The sequence below is a fragment of the Bubalus bubalis genome, chromosome 3, assembly GCF_019923935.1.
Source record: "Bubalus bubalis isolate 160015118507 breed Murrah chromosome 3, NDDB_SH_1, whole genome shotgun sequence".
Taxonomy (NCBI): Eukaryota; Metazoa; Chordata; class Mammalia; order Artiodactyla; family Bovidae; genus Bubalus; species Bubalus bubalis.
Genome location: NC_059159.1, coordinates 131,267,286 through 131,293,126, shown reverse-complemented (window position 1 = coordinate 131,293,126; position 25,841 = coordinate 131,267,286). Strand labels below are relative to the sequence as shown.

General features: G+C 41.3%; 1 protein-coding gene across 5 annotated transcripts in view; it reads right to left on the bottom strand.

Annotated features, from left to right (window-relative positions):
- PIWIL2 (piwi like RNA-mediated gene silencing 2) overlaps positions 1–17,047 on the bottom strand; it is a 76,803-nt gene extending 59,756 nt beyond the window's left edge. The window contains exons 1-10 of one of the 5 annotated variants that reach the window (XM_044940109.1): positions 16,839–17,047; positions 14,575–14,773; positions 12,746–12,833; positions 12,462–12,600; positions 11,762–11,962; positions 11,029–11,139; positions 8,705–8,822; positions 8,124–8,248; positions 7,192–7,272; positions 6,802–6,915 (exon numbers count right to left, since the gene is read on the bottom strand). In XM_044940109.1, coding sequence (XP_044796044.1) covers positions 6,802–6,915; positions 7,192–7,272; positions 8,124–8,248; positions 8,705–8,822; positions 11,029–11,139; positions 11,762–11,962; positions 12,462–12,600; positions 12,746–12,833; positions 14,575–14,766 — 1,169 coding nt within the window. In that variant the 5' untranslated portion in view covers positions 14,767–14,773; positions 16,839–17,047. The remainder of the gene's footprint in view (positions 1–6,801; positions 6,916–7,191; positions 7,273–8,123; positions 8,249–8,704; positions 8,823–11,028; positions 11,140–11,761; positions 11,963–12,461; positions 12,601–12,745; positions 12,834–14,574; positions 14,774–16,838) is intronic. The other 4 variants (XM_025281861.3, XM_006047911.4, XM_025281862.3 and 1 more) reach the window with 4 other exon arrangements.
- Positions 17,048–25,841: the final 8,794 nt, after the last annotated feature.

Below are 25,841 nucleotides of genomic sequence, written 5' to 3'. Positions count from 1 at the left end.
TCCTTATTACCAAATTCAGACTGAAATTGAAGAAAGTAGGGAAAACCACTAGACCATTCAGGTATGACCTAAATCAAATCCCTATGATTATACAGTGGAAGTGAGAAATAGATTTAAGGGCCTAGATCTGATAGATAGAGTGCCTGATGAACTATGGAACGAGATTCGTGACATTGTACAGGAGACAGGGATCAAGACCATCCCCATGGAAAAGAAAAGCAAAAAAGCAAAATGGCTGGCTGGGGAGGCCTTACAAATAGCTGTGAAAAGAAGAGAAGTGAAAAGCAAAGGAGAAAAGGAAAGATATAAACATCTGAATGCAGAGTTTCAAAGAACAGCAAGAAGAGATAAGAAAGCCTTCTTCAGCAATCAATGCAAAGAAATAGAGGAAAACAACAGAATGGGAAAGACTAGAGATCTCTTCAAGAAAATCAGATAGATACCAAAAGAACATTTCATGCAAAGATGGGCTTGATAAAGGACAGGAATGGTATGGACCTAACAGAAGCAGAAGATATTAAGAAGAGATGGCAAGAATACACAGAAGAACTGTACAAAAAAGATCTTCATGACCCAGATAATCACGATGGTGTGATCACTGACCTAGAGCCAGACATCCTGGAATGTGAAGTCAAGTGGGCCTTAGAAAGCATCACTACGAACAAAGCTAGTGGAAGTGACAGAATTCCAGTGGAGCTATTCCAAATCCTGAAAGATGATGCTGTGAAAGTGCTGCACTCAATATGCCAGCAAATTTGGAAAACTCAGCAGTGGCCACAGGACTGGAAAAGGTCAGTTTTCATTCCAATCCCAAAGAAAGGCAATGCCAAAGAATGCTCAAACTACCGCACAATTGCACTCATCTCACACGCTAGTAAAGTAATGCTCAAAATTCTTCAAGCCAAGGTTCAGCAATATGTGAACTGTGAACTTCCAGATGTTCAAGCTGGTTTTAGAAAAGGCAGAGGAACCAGAGATCAAATTGCCAATATCTGCTGGATCATAGAGAAAGCAAGAGAGTTCCAGAAAAACATCTATTTCTGCTTTATTGACTATGCCAAAGCCTTTGACTGTGTGCATCACACTAAACTGTGGAAAATTCTGAAAGAGATGGGAATACCAGACCACCTGACCTGCCTCTTGAGAAACCTATATGCAGGTCAGGAAGCAACAGTTAGAACTGGACATGGAACAACAGACTGGTTCCAAATAGGAAAAGGAGTACATCAAGGCTGTATATTGTCAGCCTGCTTATTTAACTTCTATGCAGAGTACATCATGAGAAACGCTGGACTAGAAGAAACACAAGCTGTAATTAAGACTACTGGGAGAAATATCAATAATCTCAGATATGCAGATGACACCACCCTTATGGCAGAAAGTGAAGAGGAACTAAAAAGCCTCTTGATGAAAGTGAAAGTGGAGAGTGAAAAAGTTGGCTTAAAGCTCAACATTCAGAAAACGAAGATCATGGCATCCAGTCCCATCACTTCATGGGAAATAGATGGGGAAACAGTGGAAACAGTGTCAGACTTTATTTTTGGGGGGCTCCAAAATCACTGCAGATAGTGACTGCAGCCATGAAATTTTTTAAAAGACGCTTACTCCTTGGAAGGAAAGTTATGACCAACCTAGATAGCATATTCAAAAGCAGAGACATTACTTTGCCAACAAAGGTCCATCTAGTCAAGGCTATGGTTTTTCCTGTGGTCATGTATGGATGTGAGAGTTGGACTGTGAAGAAGGCTGAGTGCCGAAGAATTGATGCTTTTGAACTGTGGGTGTTGGAGAAGACTCTTGAGAGTCTCTTGGACTGCAAGGAGATCCAACCAGTCCATTCTGAAGGAGATCAGCCCTGGGACTTCTTTGGAAGGAATGATGCTAAAGCTGAAACTCCAGTACTTTGGCCACCTCATGAGAAGAGTTGACTCACTGGAAAAGACTCTGATGCTGGGAGGGATTGGGGGCAAGAGAAGGGGACGACAGAGAATGAGATGGCTGGATGGCATCACTGACTTGATGGACATGAGTCTCAGTGAACTCCAGGAGTTGGTGATGGTCAAGGAGGCCTGGCGTGCTGCGATTCATGGGGTCGCAAAGAGTCAAACACGACAGAGCGACTGATCTGATCTCTGATATGTCAGCTATATCTCAATTTTTTAAAGTGATGTTCTATCTGATCCCTTCTGCCATATTCTCTTTTTTCATTGAAGTACAGTTGATTCACAGTGTTGTGTTAATTTCAGATGTATAGCAAAGTGATTCAATTATACCTATATATGTATTCTTTTTCAAATTCTTTTCTATTGTGAATTATTATAAGATATTGAATATAGTTCCCTTTGATATACAGAAGATCTTTGTTGTTTATTTTGTAAATAGTATTGTGTATATGTTAATTTTAAACTCGTAATTTATCCTTCTCCCTTTTCCCCTTTGGTTACCATATGCTATGCTATGCTAAGTCACTTCAGTCGTGTCTGACTCTGTGCGACCCCATAGATGGCAGCCCACCAGGCTCCCCCGTCCCTGGGATTCTCCAGGCAAGAACACTGGAGTGGGCTGCCATTTCCTTCTTCAATGCATGAAAGTGAAAAGTGAAAGTGAAGTTCCCTCAGTCGTGTCCGACTCTTAGCGACCCCATGGATTGCAGCCTAACAGGCTCCTCCGTCCATGGGATTTTCTAAGCAAGAGTACTGGAATGGGGTGCCATTGTTGGTTACCATAAGTTTGTTTTTTATGTTTATGAATCTATTTCCAGTTTGTAAGTAAGTTCATTTGTAAGTTTTTTTTAATATTTCACATGTAAGTCATACCATATATTTGTCTTTCTCTAACTTACTTCATTTAATATGATAATCTCAAGGTCCATCTATGTCATTGCAAGGGGCATTATTTCATTCTTCTTTATGGGTGAGTAATAGTCCCTTGTATACATCTATATACTGTATCATCTTTATCCATTTATCTGTCAATGGATATCTAAGTTGTTTCCATGTGTTGTCTATTGTAAACAGTGCTGCTATGAACATTGGAGTAGATGTGTCGTTCCGAATTAAAGAGTTTCCTCTTGATGTATGCCCAGGAATGGAATTGTTGGATCATATGATAGCTCTATATTTAGTTTTTTAGGGAACCTCCATACTCTCCATTGTGGCTATACCAATTTACGTTTCCACCAACAATGTAGAGGAGGATGCCTTTTGCTCCACACCATTTCCAGCATTTATTATTTGTAGAATTCTTGATGATGATTACTCTGACCAGAGTGAGGTGATATCTCATTGTAGTTCTGATTGCATTTCTCTAATGATTAGTGATTCTGAGCATCTTTTCTTGTATCTGTTGGCTATCTGTATGCCTTCTTTGGAGAAATGTCTATTTAGGTCTTCTGCCCATTTTTTTGATTGGGCTGTTTGTTGCCACTTTTCATTCATTAGAAATAAGTCAGGGACTTCCCTGGTGGTCCAGTGGTAGAGAATCCACTTTTCAATGCAGGGGACACAGGCTCGATCCCTGTTCAGGGAACTGAGATTCCACATGTCGAGAAGCAAGTAAGTCTGCAGGCCACAAGAAGAGAAGCCCGCATGCTACAACAAATAGCCCCTGCACTGCAACCAGAGACACTCCTGCACATCACAACTGGAGAAAGCCCACGCAATGCAATGAAGAGCTCACACACCACAACCAAGATCCAGCATAGCAAAAAAAAAAAGGAAGTCAATAAATCCAGCCCACACTCGAGGTGAGGGCTAAGCACTAGAAATACTGGGAAACCACATCTAGACACATTACAGGTATTCCTTGGAGACACTGCGATTAAGTTCAAGATGGCTACAATAAAGCAAGTCACACAAAATTTTCGGCTGCCTAGTACATATAAGGTTTCCCTGGTGGCTCAGGTGGTAAAGAAGCCTCTTGCAATGTGGGAGACCTGGGTTCGATCCCTGGGTTGGGAAGATTCCCTGGAGGAGGAAATGGCAACCCACTCCAGAATTCTTGCCTGGAGAATCCCCATGGACAGAGGAGCCTGGAGGCTATAGTCCATGGGGTTGCAAAGAGTCAGACATGAATGAGCGACTAAGCGCAGCACAGCACAATGCACATAAAGGGCTTCCCAGGTGGCTCTGTGGTAAAGAACCCGCCTGCCAATGCAGGATATGAAGGCTCAATCCCTGGTAGGGAAGGTCCCCTGGAGAAGGGAATGGCAACCCATTCCAGTATTCTTGCCTGAGAAATCCCATGGACAGAGGACCCTGGCAGGCTCCAGTCAAGGGGTAGCAGCGAGTCAGACATGACTGAGTGAGCACAGCACAGTGCATAATAAAGTTGAGTTTATACTACAGTGTAGTCCATTAAGTATGCAACAGCATTATGACTAAAAATGTGACACATCTTAATTAAAAAAGACTTTATTGCTAAAAAATGCTAACCATCATCTGAGCCTTCAGCAAGTTGTACTCTTTCTGTAACAGTAACACCAAAGATCATAACAAATATAATCATGGTGCCCATACTTTTTTGATGCAGGACTGCCACATAACTTTCATTTTGTAGAACACTATAATGCACTGCACAATAAAATGAGGTATACCTCCATAGTGAAACTGCTGAAAACTAAAGATCAAAAAAAAAAAAAAAAAATACCTTAAAAAAAAGTTAACAGAGTTGATTCATCAATAGAAATACTTAAAATACAAAATGTTTTTCAGTATATCGTGTAACAGTACCAAAACAATTGTGATAATCCTAACATCATACCAAGATAAGTTCCAGAAGGTTTAAAACACTGGAAATAAAAATAAAGCAAGTAGTAGACCTGGGTTCCATCCCTGGGTCAGGAAGATCCCCTGGAGAAGGGAATGGCAATCCACTCCAGTATTCTTGCCTGGAGAATTCCACGGACACAAGAGCCTGGTGGGCTACAGCCTAGGCGGTTACAAAGAGTCAGACATGACTTAGCAACTAACACTTTCACTCTTTCAGACCTTTCTAAGCAGAGAAACAAAGACAGAAACCATAAAGAAAAAGAGTGAATTCAAAGACATCTATTTTTATTTAACAAACATTCCTGAACACTTACTATAGGCTAGGAATAAACTCATTCTGGGTGTACCATGTGAGAAAAAGAAACATGGTCCTCACCATGAAGACAGAGTCGAGACAGAATAAACCATTACAAATTCATTCAAGAAAACCCAAGTCATCGTCTCCCTCGCTCTCACAGCCCACATCCCGCTGGGAAATGGACTGGGCGCCACTTTCAGGTCCTATCCAGGGGCCAGCCGCTGCTCACTGCCACCACGCTGCCACGCCCACCTCTCCACTGATTAGGACAGGAGCGTTCTGGCTAGTTCCCCACTTTGACCCCATCCCACCAAGCCTATTCGCCAAGCAGTAAGGAAAGGGATCCTTCCATAACTCAAGTCACACCATGCCACTCCTGCCTATATGCCCTATGTTTCGCCCACAGTAAAAGTGAAAATCTTCACAACAGACTTACCAAGCTCTACATCCTCAGTCCCTCCATCTACTCCATCTTCCCACTGCTCTCACCTCACTTGCTCTGTTCTAGCCAACCTGGTTTCTCTGTTGCTTCTCGAAGAGCCAGGCATACTTCTAACTTAGGTCTGTACCTCAGTTGTCCCTCTAACAAGAATGCCCTTAGCCTGTACGTTCACCTGGTTAACTCCCTCACCTGTTCCAAGCGTTGGTTCAACTGAGCTTGACATGCCACCTAAATGCCAGCTCTCCATCCCAACGCACCTCATCCCATGGACTCCTGATCTCTCCTACCCTGTGTTCTACCTATTTTTTCTTCCACAGCTCGCATCATTTCTAGTACACTACACAATTTACTTATCATGTTTTTTATTTACTATTTATCTCACCTGACTACAATGCAAACTCCATAAGAAGAGGGATCTTTGTTTTGTTAACTGCAAAGTCCCAAAACTCTGGCACAAACTGGAATTCTATGAATCCATGTTGATGGAATGAATGAATTTATCCAATAAGCAAGATTGATGAGCCTGATAAACCTAGCAGTTATATATAGCTGGTGAGAAAATAATGTAAGTTTTCTAGAGGCTAATCAATCAATATGTATTTAAATATATTATAGTAAATAGTTCAAGTCTAAAGTGTTTGGCCTTTCCATTAAGTAATTCCACTTCTAGGTACCCAAATAAAAAAAAAATTATAGATGCACACAGATTTATGTATAAGGTAGGATTTCATATAGCCATTATAAATTGTATATATCCGTATTTACTACAGTAATACTTTTGTGTTTTGTCTTGTTTTTTGGTTTTGAACAAGTGTTTTATTTATTTTTTACTTTATAATATTGTACTGGTTTTGCCATACATCAACATGAATCCGCCACGAGTGTACACGTGTTCCCCATCCTGAACCCCCCTCCCACGTCCCTCCCCATACCATCCCTCTGGGTCATCCCAGTGCACCAGCCCCAAACTTCCTGTATCCTGCATCGAACTTGGACTGGCGATTAGTAATACTCTTAAACAAAAACCCAGGGTGTGTGTATATTACACCAAGTCTTCTCAACCAGAGACTTAGATACATTCCTCCTCAGTAAGCACAGCAGGTCTCTATTCAGATGTCTGTCTTGGTAGGACTCAAGGAAACAGCACATGCATTCAATATCTTTAATCTGTTCTACAATTTAAAACCCCCAAAGAACAATGGGCTAAATGTGTATTTATTAGCAGCTACTACTGAACTTCTCAGAAAACTGTTAACTTGTTAAAGGCAGATTCCCCCCATCCATCCACTCACATGATGTCCAGCACAGAATCATTCCGAATGACCTTATGGGAGACATCCGCTAGCAGGAAAAGACCTCCGTCTGTCCTCCGGATGCTAGCTGCATAGCCCGGCCAGATCTGCAATCTGAAGACACAGATGGCCTTTACCCTGGGATGCTAAAAGAACCACAGATATTTCCATGCCCCCATTTGAGGCAATACTTTGGGCAGATACTGCCCCTCCCCAATAACAATGAGAAAGCAATAGGAAACAAATGAAGTCAGCATCACTATGAACTTAATAAAACACTTAATTAACTCACAAATTGTACCTGCTATCATAAAAGGCTGATACAGTGATTGCAATGAAAATTTTTTTTGTAGAACGTTCAAAACTGAGGAAGAAGAAACCACCACCAACCTGTGTTGCTGCAGCACCATAGCACTTGTAGGGTCATAGAAGTTTCTTCCCACAAGCTTCATATCTAAAAGTTTCATTACCCTGAAATAAAGAGCAAAGAATGAGTTTTCTAGTAGAAGATTTAAAAATAAATAAGTTCAAGTGCTCTTAGCTACATTTTCCTTTGAAAGCCTAAAAGGGCAGAAAGGCTGATGTTCTTTGCACAATATAGCGTTTATGTACAGAACATTCTTACCAAAAGGAAAATAAAAATTACCAAAGCATTTATCTCACTGTATATGCAAATGATCGCAGCTCTTTCTCCTTACTAGGTAACCAAAAATCAAGTTGACTTTCCAAGCTCAATTTACATTCTTTACCCTATTAACTAAAAATAGCACAAGAGAGTCCATTTCTAAATTTGTGAATATCAGTCTGGCACAGGAAGTTATGTTTGTTCCTAGCAGTTCAGCTTACTAAGTAGAAATCAGGTTTTGTGTTTTGTGAAAGAAGTGGTTTGGGAATAACAGTTTCATGAAAATTTGAGAGTTTTCAGAAGAGTAAAAATAAAAAATTATGAGCTGTCTATAGCCAAACCTTCAAAGGACCGAGAGAAATTCTAGCAAAAATTTTTACACACTACCTCTTCATGTAGACCCATCACGGTGTTTAATGTAACATCATTAAATATACACCATCAACATTTGCTTTTAAAGTTCCTGAATGAATCAAAGGAACACATTTCCTCTAGCCAACCACCTCAGACCTACTTTCATATACCCAAATCTGTCCAATCACCCAAGATAAGTTAGCCTTTAATGTCATGCATTTATTTATTAAATATTTCCAAACTCTCTATATACACACTATAGTTTTAATACCATCCAAGGCTCCTGAAGAGCTCTGTTACAAAGACTGAGGTTAAAGAAAATAAGACTTCAGCCATCTCTTACCGACGGAATACAACATTGTAGAAGGGAATGCACAAGTCAGAACAGGGCTCCAGGATCTTTGTCAACTGAATCTTAATGGTGATCTCAGCACTGTCAGTTTTCCTTTGACTCTTTAACTCAAGAACCTAACAAATAAACATATGTATGTAAAAAGAAATGCCATTAGCAAACCCTAATCTAATCCAACTTGTGTTCTAGAACACTAACATATCTTAATCATGTTTTTTTTTTTTTTCTGTTACTTTGCTGTCCACACTAGACAAATCACAGCAGGACAAGCAGGGTTTACAAGAGGATTTGGTAAGAGACACCCAATGGAGAACTAGCAATAGAGCCTCATGATTTTGAAATCTTATAGTATTCTTTGTCACTGAGGTCAAAGGCTTCCAACCACTCCTCTTAAAGAAAGAAGGAACTAGAAAGAACTCATATATAAAAAGTTTCTCAGTTTGCAATTTCTTGATTGTAGAGAAGTCCACCCTCCCTCTCACAATAGGAAAGTACAACTCAAATGTTCAGGGACACTATGATTTCCCACCACTCTGGCTTCGTCCCAAAATGCATTTCCTATTTGGTCTCACTTGCTGAAGCCTAACAGGTAGATAGAGAATGGATCCATCAAAAGCAGTGACATTTCCGGTGACAGCTTGATGGTCCTTCAACATGCCAAACCTCATGCTTTTGCACTCCACGTTGGGGCTAGAAAATAATAAAGAGGATTTTACTTCAGTATGACTTTACAGTAGGGCAGCAGGTTTGTTGGAGAAACAGTCATTTGTGACTACTGCTCCATCTAGTGGTCATGCTAAACAATTCAAATATATCTATCTGATTAAAAGGATGGGGAACACATGCACACTCATGGTGGATTCAAGTCAATGTATGGCAAAATCAATACAATATTGTAAAGTAAAATAAATAATTAATTAAAAAAATATATAAAAATTCCCACCAAAAAAAAAAAAGAACTCTGACCCAAGTCTCACTTAAAATAAAAACAATCCTCACTCAAACATAACTGCCTTAGCATGTCGGGGTACATTCTTTGAGAGTTTAGACCAGAGGGCCAAACAACTTCTACAGAAAGGTTTTACAGGCCATATGGTCTCTGCTGTAACTACTCATCTCTGCTAACATAGCACGGAAGCCTTATAGACCATAGGTAAACCAATAAGCAAGGCTACATTCTAGCAACACTTTATTACAGAAATAGGCAGTGGGTCAGATTTGCCTGGCAGGCCTGTCATAGTCTGCTAATCCCTGATCCAACATCTGTAGAAATATACACTTTTTCAAAAATATATTTTTACTGGAGAAGGAAATGGCAACCCACTCCAGTATCCTTGCCTGGAAAAATCTCATGGACAGAGGAGCCTGGTGGGCTGCAGTCCATGGGGTTGCAAAAAATAAATAAATAAAAATTAAAAATATTTTTAAAAAACAGTATTTTAGTATAACCATTTTTCACTCAACAATTTCAACTTTTTATCAATTCATTGGCACAAATCTTAGTTTTGAAAAATTCCAATAGCTATTTTGTATGATGATTTTCCCATTAGATTACAATAATGCTCACAACCTTATCCTACAACTTCGAAGTTTAAACAAACCCAAGGCTAAAAAGGGCCAAGCATGTTCAAGTATGTGAAGAAAGATAAAAACTACAAAAAGTTCAGGTGGTAATCCAGTACAGTCATTGCCAAAACTAAGCACTCACATGCTAACATCACATTTCAAAACACTTGTTCAAAAAAAATCATATATTAATATCCACAAGGCGTTATACCCCAGTCAACTTTTGAGTTAGTCTTTTTAGAGCCCTATAATGTCAAGGAATCCACAGGATGACCAGTCACTGTAGTGCATCCTCTCGGTATTCTCTCAAGGGCCTGGCATTCTCATCACATTGTAGCTTCAAAGGTCCACAACTACAATCTCAAAATGTACAGAATCCACGTTGTCTCCACAGCCTGGTCAACGCACAGATCCATGAGGAGTCACACACCAGTTCTGTTTCAGGAACAGTCGTCAGTCCACTTTCCTCACATTAACACCCATCTCTGTTCCTTACGTTCCAGAACAGGTCCATTCTCACTACCTTCTCCTCCTGTGAGTTCAATTTAACCCAGTTTCTTGGCTCCTTCTCTTATCATACATGCTCAGCTCTGGTTTCTTACCTCACAGAAACATTTAAAGCAATCTGGCTACCCTCTCTAATTAGCATTTCATTTCTCAATCATCTTACAAACATTTAAAATAAGTGGCTAGTCCCCTGGCTATTTCTCATGGCCCATGCTCCCCTTTGTTCTTTTAATCTATTTTTTTCCCTCATAACATTAAAGAAAAGGAATACAAATACAAGGTAAGTTAAAAGGTTATGAAGGGGTCTATGCAAGTAAAGGGGCTTCCCAGTTAGTGCCTCTGGTAAAGAATATGCCTGCCAATGCAGGAGACCTGAGAGACAGAGGTTCGATCGTTGGATTGGGAAGATCCCCTGGAGGAGAGAGTGGCAGCCATACCAGTATTCTTGCCTGGTAAATCCCATGGACAGAGAAGCGTGGTGGGCTACAGTCCATAGGGTCACAAAGAGTCCAATACTACTGAGTACCATGCAAGTAAAAGGCCCTGAACCTAAGTTTCATTAACTTCAAAGAAAATCCACTTCTAACCTCATGCATAAAATTGCGCTTATTAAGTTAAAATCTGGATTGGTAATACAGCTAAACAGACACACAGAAAAGTTAATTTCAAACTTATTGCAAGGATTTGAGTATTTGAAGTTCTGTAGGGGGAGGTAAATGCATCAGGAATTATAAAGAAAAACAATTCAGTTATTCCTATTGAACTATTTCTTTACTGCTCTCTAAGAAGTAAACAATACGGGGTGGGGGGAAGCTTTGAATACCTGAAAGTCACATGATATTGATAAACTGCTTCATTATGACACTGTATTTTGATAAGGTTCAATCCCAAAGACTGAGGTATTCCTTTTGATCCTTGCTTCACAAAAAGCTCTCTAGAAAATAAAAATAAAAAAATAAAAGCACCCACAGATACCAAAAACAAATAGCCCATGCCACAAAAATACAAAGAAAGCAAAGAAAGAAGGATAGATAGATTGGGGGAAGTAGTATTTTATAGGTACACAGGCCCTCAAGACATACAAAAGAAGCTTTGAAAGAAAGAAGGTAAATTCTTGCAATTTCTAATTAGAGCAGCAAGGTCACCCTATTTGTCCTAGTAATATCACTGGAATAACTAGGTCAACTAACTAAGAACATAAGAATTAGTTCTGTAGAAAAAAATGAACAGCTGCAATGTATTTCCCAGATAATTTCCTTATCTACAGCATGACAAGAATTATCTATGTCTGAATTGGGAAGGAAATGAAAAGTCATGAGTTGATTGATATATATTATCAGCACTAACCCCATTTCACCTCATCAGGAATTGTCCACCTCTTCTGTCATTCTCCCCACTGGCAAAAAACAAAACAACCCTGTGGTGCCTACCACAAGGGAGGACTTTAGACACAACAAAAGAGGGCATGCAATCCTATGAGAGAACAGAGTGTGCAATCCTATGAGAAGGCCTCCGCTACATCATCCCCAAGCAGGAAGGCAGCACTCCTGACTTACTTCTTGCGCTCTGCAGTCCCAAGTGGAGGGGTATCAAGAGAGTATAGTGGGGCCTGGGGCAGAGCGGGCAGAGGTGAGAGCTGGGCAGGATCCTGATAAGGCGGGCTGAGAGCACCGGGAGCCTTGTATATTCCTCTGCCTAAACCAGCTGCTCTTCCCACTGGTAACAAAGATGCATCCAAATTCCCTCTTCCGAGCATCCTGAATCGTTGAAAAGAGACAAATCAGGACTTTCTCAATCATGCTTCTATCTATTCTCCCAACTAAATCAGTCCTCAAATCTCATTCTTTCCCTGGAGGAGTCAGCAAAAGGAACCCAAACATTGGGATTCTCTCTGAATCCAATATGCCAACAAGACTCACTCATCAATTACTATTAAAATGGACTCTGAGGGCCAACTTCCATAGCAGAAATTGAGGTGGAAGTCTGACCCACCTGGGATAAAGAATCAGCACCATCAGTATGACTTCTTTAGAGGGCAAAGGAGGTGGTGAACTGTGCTGTGGAAAACTGCTTTTACCTTGTCCAAAGACTGACTGGGTCAGTAGTTACTGACTACTTTTGGAAAATGCCCATTCTTACTATGAAACCATGCACTGTTTCCTTGTGAGGCAATATAACCCACTTTAGAGTTTCTCTTTGGACTTGGAGACATTTCATCTAAATTTGATAGCTACCCAAGGAGGCAACTTTACCCACCTATTCCAACCAACGGAGGCCTCTGCCATCTTGCTATCCCCAGCTGCCAACAATGAAGGATCCAGAAGAGTGGGATGGGGTTCTTCTTTGTCCTTGCATGCCATACTGGAAGATAAGCCTAGACCTAAAATGCCTCTACCTAAAGGAAAGGTCAGATCCCAGCTTTAACTGTGAGCTGAACATTTTGTAAAATACAGTAATTTTTTTGAAGATAAACTGTGTTAATTTAAGAACAAAGCAATGATACACAACATCACATTTTCTCAAGTTAGTTTTCCACATACCTAAAGGAGGCATCTCCCGTTTCGGAGGGGTCTGGGATGCTGTTTCAAGCCCCAGTCCTCGGAACATTGAGACTAAACCCACAGACTCCTACAGAAAGTCAAAGAATAATGTTATTCTAAGATACACTTTAAAAGGCCAGAAATATTGTTGATTTTATTCAAACCTTGGTAAATAATAAAAATTATCCACTTCAAATTCTATAAATATCAAGAATAAAGGATAAAAATACCTCATAAAAATTGTTTAAATCCTTATGGTTTTCTTTAAGAACACTTATAACTATGTCATATAAGGCTTTTAAACATAAATATAGTTCATGATTTTATAAATATAGTTCATATTAGGTTTTTAAGCATAAATATAGTTCATACTCAGAGAAGGCAATGGCAACCCACTCCAGTACTCTTGCCTGGAAAATCCCAAGGGCGGAGGAGCCTGGTAGGCTGCAGTCCATGGGGTCACTAAGAATCAGATACGACTGAGCAACTTCACTTTTACTTTTCACTTTCATGCACTGGAGAAGGAAATGGCAACCCACTCCAGCATTCTTGCCTGGAGAATCCCAGGGACGGGGGAGCCTGCCGTCTATGGGGTCACACAGAGTCGGACATGACTGAAGCAACTTAGCAGCAGCAGCAGCAACAGTATAGTTCATACTTTGGCCACCCAATGCGAAGAACTGACTCATTAGAAAAGACCCTGACACTGAGAAAGACTGAAGCCAGGAGGAGAAGGGGATGACAGAGGATGAGATGGTTGGATGGCATCACCGACTCGATGGACAGAGTTTGAGCAAGCTCCAGCAGTTGGTGACGGACAGGGAAGCCTGGCGTGCTGCAGTCCACAGGGTCACAAAGAGTTGGACAGGACTGAGCGACAGAACTGAACTGATAGTTCATGATTTAATATAAGTATTCCAAATGCAACAGAACTACTTTTCTAGTTCATTTCCTGTACACCTAATATAAGTGGGCACAAGCATACCAGCTAATAAATTTTCCCAAAAAACATGTCATTTAAGGATATCAGAAGTCTTGGGGTTTGTTTTTTTTTTAAACAATCCTCAACAAAACTTGTTACTGCTTTCCTGTGGCAGTCTTGGAAGTTTACTACTGTTACACCAATCAGAGTTGCCACATATGGACTCAAGCAATCCCATCTGAGTGAAAACACAGGATTACTGTCATCAGTGTTTCTTTTTATAGAACGTTACATCTAACATGGTCAACACTACTTCACATGGTCACAACTGCATTATTAGGTTCTTCCTATATCTAACTCTCTATTCTTTGAAATTTGTTAATTACAGACAAAAACCATTTTAACAATTACTATATAATCAGGAGATTAAGAATGCACATCCATGTAAGTATATATACAGCAGTAACAATAGCCAAAGATCCTTTTTTTCTTTAAGATTTGGGCAAAGAGCCTTCTGAAAGGAACTATTCTTAACAATTATGACCTTAGAGGCAACAGTGGCTGCTAATACCACAGAGTTCAACCCAGAGTGAAAATCTAAACACTAAAGGCTATATCTCTAAACCTGTCATGTATGTATGTATGTACATATTTATACTTTTAGAAGTCAGGAAACTAAGCCATTTACCCAAGTCCATCTAACATTCATTATGAGGCACTTTTTCTAGACCTGCAATTCAAGAACTTCAAATATATTCCTAGAAGATCAAACTACTTGTTTAAGGGGGAAATAAAAACAATGCCTGCTTTCATATAGGGCTTCCCAGTTTCCTAAGTACCTTGAAATCCATTGTTTGCTCTAATGATAAGCTGCATGCTGCTACTGTGTATACAGACACGGTCTTACCTTTTGCACTGACCCACTCTGTGGACTCGGCTCCTTTTGCTTTCCAAACACATGGCCCCTGCCTGCAGGTACTGCACTGCTCAGAGCTGGGTCCATAGGTTTTGGAGCTTGTGGCCAAGAGCCTGGCATCCGCACAGACTGAGATGGGTGCACGGGAGACAGGCCCCTGAAGCGTGGTCGGACAGGATCCATTTTAAGGCTGCAGAGGACATGAGTGTCAATCTGTCCTTGTTTATTACCTGCCATCATTTTATATTTTAAATGATTCCCAAAGAATGTCCTTTTCCTCCACAACAGACACACAAAGCATTCAAAGAAAAAAAAGCTACTTTGGATCATACCAATGATACTCTTATATGATATTCACAATATATTATATTCAAAAGTTTCTATTTAGCCCAGAATGTTCTAAATACTCTCAATCAGCAATCTCTTAAAGGCCAAACACTCCTTAATTTTACTCATATTTTCTACCCAAAGAGCTTCTTTGAGAACTCAGTCCTGCAAGTTAACTACCAGATGGGGAAGGAAGTATTTTTTATGTATGGGCATGATTTTGCTTTATAAGTAAGTATATAGTTAACATATCACAAAAATTTTGTGTCAATAAATATTTATGTTTTGCTTTATTTGGGGCCTCTCTACCAGGGACCTAATCTTTTTCCCAGTCTATTTTCATAGTAAACTATTCCATCTCCTCCTTGATTCCTTAGTGTGCTTCTCTGAATCTTTATCCAATTCCTTTCAACAGAGCTCTTTTCTCACTCTATTAGAACTGAGGTCTTCAGCATACAGACCCTTCCTCATTTGAGCCTATGATTCCTGCTTAGTCTCACAGGTGACATTTAATACTTGCCCCTGCCCTCAAGGTAACCAGGGATGATGCTCTTCTTGGCCCTCAAGTCTCAGACTCACTAAGCCTCTTCAAAATCACTTTATATAATCTACAGACTTCAAGACTTCTCTTTTTTTAAAAGGCCATGCCAGGCTTTCCTGGTAGCTCAGCTAGTAAGGAATCCACCCGCAAGGTGGGAGACCTGGGTTCAATCCCTGGGTTGCGAAGATCCCCTGGAGAAGGGAACTGCTACCCACTCCAGTATTCTGGCCTGGAGAATTCCATGGACTGTATAGCTCATGGGGTCGCAAAGAGTCCAACATGACCGAGCAACTTTCACTTTTAGGGGCATATAGGATCTTAGTTCCCCAGCTAGGAATCGAACCTATGCCCCCTGAAGTGGAAGCATAGAGACTTAACCACTTAGACCCCTAGCAAAGGCCCAAGACTCCTTCTTTCAGGGGCTCCTTTTCACTGTCCTGACTCACCCCAATTCCCAAAGAAGCTTCTGTAATTAACAAGTAAGCCTCTTCTTAATTTTTACAAACCTGTCTTAACTATAAATTACTGAGAAATCAGGTCATGCACATAAAGAAAAGGCTGACATACAATTTCTAAGGCAATTCTACAGATGAAAGCGGTTCAGGATTTGGCAAAACTTTTTTTATACAAACTATTATTTTTTACACTAAAACGGAAAGGCATGCCTCCTCCTCAAAGGCTACTGGAGTTCTCCCCTATAATTGTTCAAACTCCTTTTCAGTTAGCTTGACCTCTTGGCTCACACCTTCCCACCACCACTGGAAGAAACCAGAGCAATTAGTAGTCTAACTGGTACACACTGAGAGGCACCGTGACACCTACCAATTACAGGATTTCTGGAATCCTTTTCTTTCTTCACCCCTCTCTTACCTCCACCATCACTTCTACAGATTCAAGCACCTCCTCCAGAAAGCCCTCCCTTACTGTGTATTTTCTCCTTTGATTAGTTAACAAATAGCTGACTGAGTCTAAGGCCCAACCCGGAAGAATCCCAGGACAGACAGATCCTAGGACAGGCGAGGCCTACATTCCACACTCCTCCAGGTGCGAGCTCCAGACTGGGTTCTATGACTGGGATGTAACCAGAAGGGAAGGTCCCCTACGCTCCTTCAACCTGGAGAAAGCATCATTCCCCAAACCAAGACTCCACCAGCGGTCTGGCCCACTGTTCCTGCCCAAGGAACACTCAACGCATTCAACCACCTCCCTGCCAATAGCCTCCTCCCTCCTCCGTTCCACCTTTTCAAGGGTCTGCCTTCCTCCTACACCCGCAACCTCAAATAACGACTTCCTGCCCCCGCCGCAGGTCCAGCCTCCACCCAGGGGCCCACAGACTCCGCACTTTCCCAAGGGGAGGGGGGAGGGGGCCACAGGGACCCCAGCTTACCACCAAGAACTTGAGTGCGAGCGCACCTGACCTGTAGCAGAGCGACCTCTGCCTCCCTGGTCTTCCACACCTGCGTCCCGTTCTCTCACCAGCGCTGGACTCCACGGAGCATCTTGGCTGCGCCTCAGGAGAAGCCAGCGCTCAAGGTTCCTACCACGCCAAAAGCCCACATGCTCCAGACCTCGAGTTCCCGTCCTCTCGCGAGGCCTAAGCGACTGAACCCATTGGCCAAATGACGTGCCATTCACAAGAACCGCCATCTCATTGGCTCTTCTGCAAAGAGCCTTCCTCTCCCATTCCAGCCATCTCACGCCGTGGTGGCGAGGTTCACCCGGAAAGGGTGCTCAAAGTGGCGGGGGTGTGTCCAAAAGTTAGGAGTGAAATTAAGTGTTGAAGTGTGTTTCGCTTTCAACATCCCGACTCTCTTACTGAGAGCAACTTATGTAAACAGAGTTAGCTTACATGCTCATGTAGAAATTGACTTGCCTCAACCTTCCCACTGGGGCTTCCCTCGTGGCTCAGCTGGTAAAGAATCCGCCTGCAATGCAGGAGACCTGGGCTCGACCCCTGGGTTGGGAAGATCTGGAGAAGGGAACGGATACCCACTCCAGTATTCTGGCCAGGAGAATTCCATGGACTGTATAGTCCATGGGGTCACAAAGAATCGGACACGACTGAGCGACTTTCACTTTTGCTTTCAACCTTCCCATTGGGGCTTCCCTGATGGCTCAAGCTGTAGAGAATCACCCTGGCAATGCAGGCGACACAGGACACGTAGGCTCGATCCCTGGGTCAGGAAGATCCCCTGAAGGAGGAAATGGCAACCCACTCCAATATTCTTGCCTGGAGAATCCCATGGACAGAGGAGCTTGGCTGGCTACAGTCCGTGGGAGCTCAAAGAGTCTGACATTACTAAACATGCACAGGCATAGCTTTCCCCTTTAGAAGATATTGAGGATGGTGGTGCATAGAAATGAGCTTGAGTTACAGTCAAACAATTATGCGATCTCTGTGCCCCACTGTTTTTATATATAAAACTGGGAAAAAAATAAAACTGGAATAAAATCATCCATTCATAGGGTTGTATGGAAATTACATGTGTATGCTCAGTAGTGTCCAAGTCTTTGTGACCCCATGGACTGTAGCTTGTCAGACTCCTCTGTCCGTGGAATTTTCAAGGCAAGAATACTGGAAGAGGTTGCCATTTCCTACTCCAGGGGATTTTTCCCACCCAGAGATTGAACCAGAATCTCTTGCATCTCCTGCATTGGCAGGTGGATTCTTTACTACTCGGCCACCTAGGAAATGTACATGCATGTGTGTAAAATACTTTGCACCAGGACAAGATTGCCTTCCATAAATGTTGTCTATCATTATTATTTATAGATACCTGAAACTGTGAGCCAAGAAGAGCTATCCTCAAATTATGTAAAAGCTTTGGTGGTTAATTCTGCAGCTACAGTATATTTTCCAAAGACATAAAAATGTCTCTCCCTCCTCAATTATTTTAGCAAATAACTGCACCCCTCTCCAACCCCCAGTTTTCTGAGGTGGTTGGGGTCAAGCTTCCCAGAGACCTTGACTGATGCTGTAGAGACATGCAACTACTGTATATGGAATAGGGCTAGGGCTAGAGAAGGCTTTTCCAAGCCTCAGATATCTCATACCTTGCTTTAATCCCTACGTTTGAGGACTCTCCTCTCCTTCCCAAATCAGAATAGAGTTTGAAAATTATTGGAGCAGGAGATTTTCCAAAGCAGAAATCTAATTGGTAGGATACCCCTTCCTTCTTTGTAGATGTAATTTGTTTAACGTTATATTTAAGTTCTTCTACCTCACAACCTTCCTACTTTACAACATTACATTGTTATAATAACATGTATACTGAATTCTGTTGCCCATGCAAACATTTAGTAGCAACTCAAAAATAGTTCCATACCTAGGAAACAATATTTTAGGGGCAGGACTCAGCAGCTTTGGGCAACAGCAATTCTCAATTTTCTGAAGCTGTCAGTTTTGAAAGAGCATCATTACAAAGGATATACACATTGGATTCTCTAGATTTCTATATCATATCATGCAAAAGTAGATAAGATATTGTTGGTGGCGGTGGTGGTGTTCTGTCGCCCCTTTCTCCTCCTGCTTTCAGTCTTTACCGGCATCAGGGTCTTTTCCAGTGAGTTGGCTGTTCACATCAAGTGGCCAAAGTATTGGAGCTTCAGCTTCAGCAGGGTATAGAAATATCCTATACAACATTTCTAGCCAATCCATGCATAACGAGTACTAGTTATTTCACTGTAGGAAAATCTACAGTCTCAGTGTTGACTGGAAATAAAGATGGTTGAAGCTCTAAAGTGTGGACATGTGCTTGGAAGCTTTCAAAATATAAACTTCTCCTGGAGGCTATATTCCACCACAGGGCACTTCAATTGTTAATTAACAATCCCTTGGTATTGACTTAAAATACTACACACATATTGTACTGTTTAAAGTATTTAAAATTAAATTACTGATGATACAAGGTGATATTTTCATAGCACCAAGTTCCATCCACTTGGCCTTGCCAGGCTCTAAAATTCAGGATGAGGACAGTCCTGTCACTATATACAATCTGGATTTTTCCAGGCAGTCGTGACGTCAAAGACTCTGGCCCATTGTCCCCAATAAGTATTTCCATTCTGACCACAAATACTGATTTGTTGTTGAGAAAATAAAGTCACACAGTGCTACAGCAAGATTAATGGCAGAAAATGACGTTACCACTTTGGCCTAGAAACTACACGGAGGACTTAACTGAAATTGGATCTACATCTGTAGTATCTTTGAATTCCAGGCAGAGGTAAATACAGATCCTCCCAGGAGAAATACACACTCACCCTGGCCCTTAAAGTTCCCACACAGGAACTCACAAGAAAAAGATAAATTACAAACCACATGAGGGTCAATAAAATGGGTGAATTTTGCTTGTTTGTTGGAATTTTTTTTTTAATTAAATTTTAAATACACAGATTAGGCTCAATAAGAACAGAAACAATCCAGTTTTTTAAAATGGGCAACAGATATGAATTGATCTTTCACCAAAGATATACAAATGGGTAAAAAGCACATGAAAATATGCTCAACACCACTAATCATTACAGGAATGCAAACTGAAAACATATACACAGTATTTCACATCCACTAGAATGGCTATAATAAATAGCACAGATAATAACTGTGATAGCTACTTTTTAATCTTCTTTTTTTTTGACCAAGGATCAAACTCTGGTCCACTAGGAAATTCCCTGTGATGGTTACTTTTGCATATCAATTTGACTTGGCCACAGGTACCCAGATACTTTGTCCAACATTATTCTGAGTGTTTCAGGGAGGTGTTCTGCATAAAATTAACATTTGAATGGGAGACTGGGTAAAACAGATTGCCCTCTCTACCGTGGATGATCTCATCCAAATAGTTGAGAGCCTCGCTAGGACAAGAAGGCTTGGAATAAAAGATTTTTTCTCACCTGATTTCAGTTGAGCTGAAACATCATCCTTTTCCCGCCTTTGTGTGTGCTTAGTCGCTCAGCTGTGTCTGACTCTTGGCGACCCCATGGACTGTAGCCCTCAGGTTCCTCTGTCCATGGGGATTCTCCAGGCTAGAATATGGGACTGGGTAGCCATTTCCTTCTCCAGGGGATTTTCTTGACCTCAGGATCGAATCTGTATCTCCTGCATTGCAGGCAGATTCTTTACAGTAGGAGCCATTTCCTACCTTTTGACTCAAACTAAAACAGTGGCTTTTCCTGGGTCTTGAGCCTGCCAGCTTTCAGACTGGAGCACCACCATCAGCTCTCCTGCAGTTCCACTGAAGATTTCAGGATTTGTCAACTTCCATAATCACATGTTATAATTGCTTATTATTATTGTTGTTGTTTGGTCATTAAGTAGTGTCTGACTCTTTGCAACCCCATGAACTGTAGCCCGCCAGGCTCCTCCGTCTATGGGATTTTCCAGGCAAGAATGCTGCAGTGGGTTGCCATTTCCTTCTCCAGGGGATCTTCCCAGACTAGGAATCAAAGCCACATCTTCATCAGCAGGCAGATTCTTTAACCCTGAACCATCTGGGAAGCCCATGCTTAGTATAAAACCATGTATATATGACTTCATATATATATCTATGTATCCTAATACTTCTGTTTCACTAGAGAATGCTAACTAAATGCAGAGTGCTGACATAACAAATGCATAAAAATGTGAAAGTGGTTTTGGAACTGGGTGATGGATATAATTGGAAGACTTATGAGAAACAGGCTAGAAAAACCCTAGATTTCCTTGTAGAAACTGTTGGTACAAGTATGGGTATTAAAGGTGTTTCTGGTAAGGTCTCAGACTGAAATGAGGAATATGTTATTCCTCATCCAGGAAACTGGACAAAAGGTGATCCTTGTTATAAAGTGGCAAAGAACTGGCTGAGTTGTAGGCTTGTGCTTTGTGGAAGGTGGAACTCACAAGCGACAAACTTGGGTGTTTAGATAAGGAGTGCGTGCATGCTAAGTCGTTTAGTTGTGCCCGATTCTTTGCAACCCTATGGACTGTAGCCTGCCAGGCTCCTCTGTCCATAGGATTCTCCAGGCAAGAATACTGGAGTGGGTTGCCATGCCCTTCTCTGGAGGATCTTCCCAACCCAGAGATTGAAATGCAAGAGGAAAAAGATAAATTGAAAGAAAGATTAAACAAAAAAGAACCAGAATTTGAAGAGCTGGGAAATTTTCTGGTGGCTCAGTCTGTAAAGAATCTGCCTACAATGCAGGAGACCCAGGTTTGATCCCTGGGTTGGGACAATCCCCTGGAGAAGGAAATGGCAACCCACTCTAGTATTCTTGCCTGGAGAATCCCATGAACAGAGGAACCTGGTGGGCTACAGTCCATGGGGTTGCAAAGGGTTGGACACGACTGAGTGACTAACATACACACACATACATACAGCCTATCTACGGTGCAAAAATGAGAAAGTTTGTTCTGGAAAGAACACCCAAGGGTGTGGCTAGACAATCTCTCTATTGGGAGATTATCCATGATTCACTATGGAGTTAATCAGCCATTTCAGCAGAAACTTGGAGCAAAAATGGCATTATACCAGCAGAGATATGGCCAGTGTAGACCAATGGGAACAGAGACCGGAAGAACTAAAGGTTTGTTTTTTCTTCGTCTTAACTGATTTTTAATTGAAGAATAATTACAATATTAGGTTGGCTTCTGCTATACATCAACATGGATCAGCCATAGGTATACATATGTCCTCTCCCTCTTGACCCTTCCTCCCACTTCCCGTCTCATTCCCACCCCTCTAGGTTATCACAGAGCCCCTGTTTGAGTTCCCTGAGTCATACAGGAGATTCTCACTGGCTATCTGACTAGATGAAATAAAGTTTTATTTTTGTGTATTTTTTTAACATATTTATTTATTTGGCTGCACTGGGTTTTCATTTTAGCACACAAGATCTTTAGTTGTGGAATGAAGAACCGTAGTTGCAGCATGTGGAATCTAGTTTCCTGCCCAGTGATTAAACTCCCCCTACATTAGGAGTGCAGTTCAACACTCCAAATTACTTAAGAAAAGGGAAGAATAAGCCCAAAGGTGATTCAGCTATGACCAGGGCTGCCACTGCTACCACAAGCCTACATAACAAAGCTACTTCCTCTTCATAGCTTCACAGCTGGAACAGAATATTGGCTCAGGATGAATCAGACCTCAAGTCTCACCAGTATCTCATTTAAATGATGTCTAGATGAGACTCTGGCAATTAAAACTATGAGTAAACAATACAACCAAAAAACAGAATATTCTGGATTACACAATGATCAAATTAAAAGTAAAGATTATCAAATGAAAAATTATAAAAACAAACAAAAAACATGAGGACTTCCCTGGTAGTCCAGTTATTAAGAATCCACCTTGCAATGCAAGGGACTCTGGTTTGATCCGTGGTCTGGGAAGATCCTACAGGCCTCAGAGAAACTAAGTCCCTGTGCCGCAACTACTGAGCCAATGCTCTAGAGTCTTGCAAGCTGCAGCCACTGAGCCCACGTGCTGCAACTGCTTAGGCCTGCACACCTAGAACCTGTGCTTCACAACAAGAGAAGCCACTGCAATGAGAAGCCAGCTCACTGGGACAAAAAAGTAGCCCCCGATCTCAACTAGAGATCACAACTAGAGAAAGCCCATGTGCAGCAATAAACACCAAGCACAGCCAAAAATAAATAAATAAATCTTAAAAAAAAAAAAAAAAAAAAAGACTACTAGTCCTGACAGGATGTTACCTGGAAGAGCTGGATATGCATTGACTGTCCTGTCCCTTGATCAAAGTCTCACCTCAAAGAGTATTAATCCCTATACTTTTTAAGTGCACCATCATGCTCCATCACTTGGCATCAATGCAGAAGCAACAGGTCAGAAAGCAGGAGATACACAGGGCAAGCTTGAGGCTAGGCATTATCAGCTTGTATCCCTGTTGTTTTTCAGTCACCAAGTTGTGTCCGACTCTGTGACCCCGTGAATTGCAGCACACCAGGCTTCCCTGTCCTTCACTATCTCCCAGAGTTTGTTCAAATTCATATCCACTGAGTCAGTGATGCCATCCAACCATCACATCCTCTGTCTCCCCCTTTTCCTCCTGCCCTCAATCTCTCCCAGTGTCAGGGTATTTTCCAGTGAGTTGGCTCTTCACATCAGGTGGCCAAAGTATTGGAGATTCAACTTCAGAATCAGTCCTTCCAATGAATATTCAGAGTTGATTTCCTTTAGGATTGACTGTTTGCTCTCCTTGCTGTCCAAGGGACTCTCAAGAGTCTTCTCCAGCACCACAATTCAAAAGCATCAATCTTCAGTGCTCAGCCTTCTTTATGCTCAGTCCAACTCTTGTATCCGTACATGACTACTGGAGAAATCATAGCTTTGACTATATACACCTTTGTCAGGAAAGTGATGTCTCTGCTTTTTAATACACTGTTTAGGTTTGCCATAGCTTTCCCTCCAAGAAGCAAGTGTCTTTTAATTTCGTGGCTGCAGTCACTGTCCACAGTGATTTTGGAGCCCAAGAAAATAAAATCTGTCACTGTTTCCACTTTTTTCCCCATCTATTTGCCATGAAATGATGGGACCAGATGCCATGATATTAGTTTTCTGAATGTTGAATTTTAAGCCAGCTTTTTCACTCTTTCACCCACATCAAGAGGGTCTTTAGTTCCTCTTTGCTTTCTGTCATTAGAATGGTATCATCTGCATTATCTGAGGCTGTTGCTATTTCTTCCAGCAATCTTAATTCCAGCCTGTGATTCATCCAGCCCAGCATTTTGTATGAAGTACTCTGCATAGAAATTAAATAAGCAGGGTGACAATATACAGCCTTGACGTACTCCTTTCCCAATTTGGAACCAGTCCGTTGTTCCATGCCCAGTTCTAACTGTTGCTTCTTGACCTGCATTCAACTATCTCAGGAGGTGGGTAAGATGGTCTAATATTCCCATCTCTTTAAGAATTTTCCACAGTTTGTTGTGACCCACACAAAAGCTTTAGCATAGTCCATGGAGCAGATATTTTTCTGAAATTCCCTTGCTTTTTCTATGATCCAACAGATGTTGATCTCTGGTTCCTCTGCCTTTTCTATATCTAGCTTGTACATTTGGAGATTCTCGGTTCAGATACTGCTGAAGCCTAGCTTGAAGGATTTTGAGCATTACCTTGCTAGAAATGAGTGTAATTGTGCTGTAGTTTGAACACTCTTTGGCATTGCCCTTCTATGGGATTGGAATGAAAACAGACCTTTTCCAGTCCTGTGGCCACTGATGAGTTTTCCAAATTTGCTGGCATATTGAGTACAGCAATTTAACAGCACCATCTTTTAGGATTTGAAATAGCTCAACTTGAATTCCATCACCTCTGCTAGCTTTGTTCCTTGTGATTCTTCCTAAGGCCCACTTTACTTCACACAGGTAAGTGATCACACCATTGTGGTTATCTGGGTTATTAAGATCATTTTTGTATAGTTCTTCTATGTATTCTTTCCACCTCTTCTTAATCTCTTCTGCTTCTGTTAGGTCTTTGCCGTTTCTGTCCTTTATTGTACCTATCTTTGCATGAAATGTTCCCTTGGAATCTCCAATTTTCTTGAAGAGATATCCCTGTAGATCTTGTGAATGCCCACAGAAAACTGTTTACCACAGTACTGGCTAAATAAAGGGACAGGTAAGACTGAGAGAAACTACAGGGCCTAAGAGGTGCCCAATACAGTGAAATTAAAAAAAAAAAAAAAAATTAAAAAAAAAAGAGATAGAATTAAGAGGTTAAGAAAAATAGCATAATATTTATTTTTGGCTGTGCTGGGTTTCCACTGCTGCGTGCAGTCTTTCTCTAGCTGTGGAGAGTGGGTTCCACCCTCTAGTGGGGTACACCACTCTCATTGCAATGGATTCTCTTGTTGTGGAGCACAGGATCTAGGTGCATGGGCTTCAGTAGTTTTGGCTCTTGGGCTCAATAGTTGCAGCTCGTGGTCTTTAGAGCACAAACTCAGTAGTTGTGGTGCACAGGCTTAGTTGATTTGAGGCATGTGGGGATCTTTTTAGATCTGTAACCAAACCAGTGTCCCCTATATTGGCAGATGAATTCTTAACCACTGCACTACCAGGGAAGTCCCCCAAATAGCATATTAAGTCAGGAGAGAGGTCATTCGAATAAAAGCATTATAAGGTTCTGGAGGAAGGTAATAATTAACTCTACACTCTCTCAGAATGCATATTAAATGTAATTCATTTATTTTTTTGGCCTTGCTGCCTGGTATGTAGGATGTTTAGTTCCCTGACCAGGGATCAAACATGTGCCTCCTGCAGTGGAAGTCCAGAGTATTACTCACCAGGCTGCATGAGAAATCTAAAATTTAAATATATATATATTTAAAATGTTTTAGTTAGGTGTAATTGACATGTAATATTTTATTAGTTTCAGGTGTACAACATGATCACTAT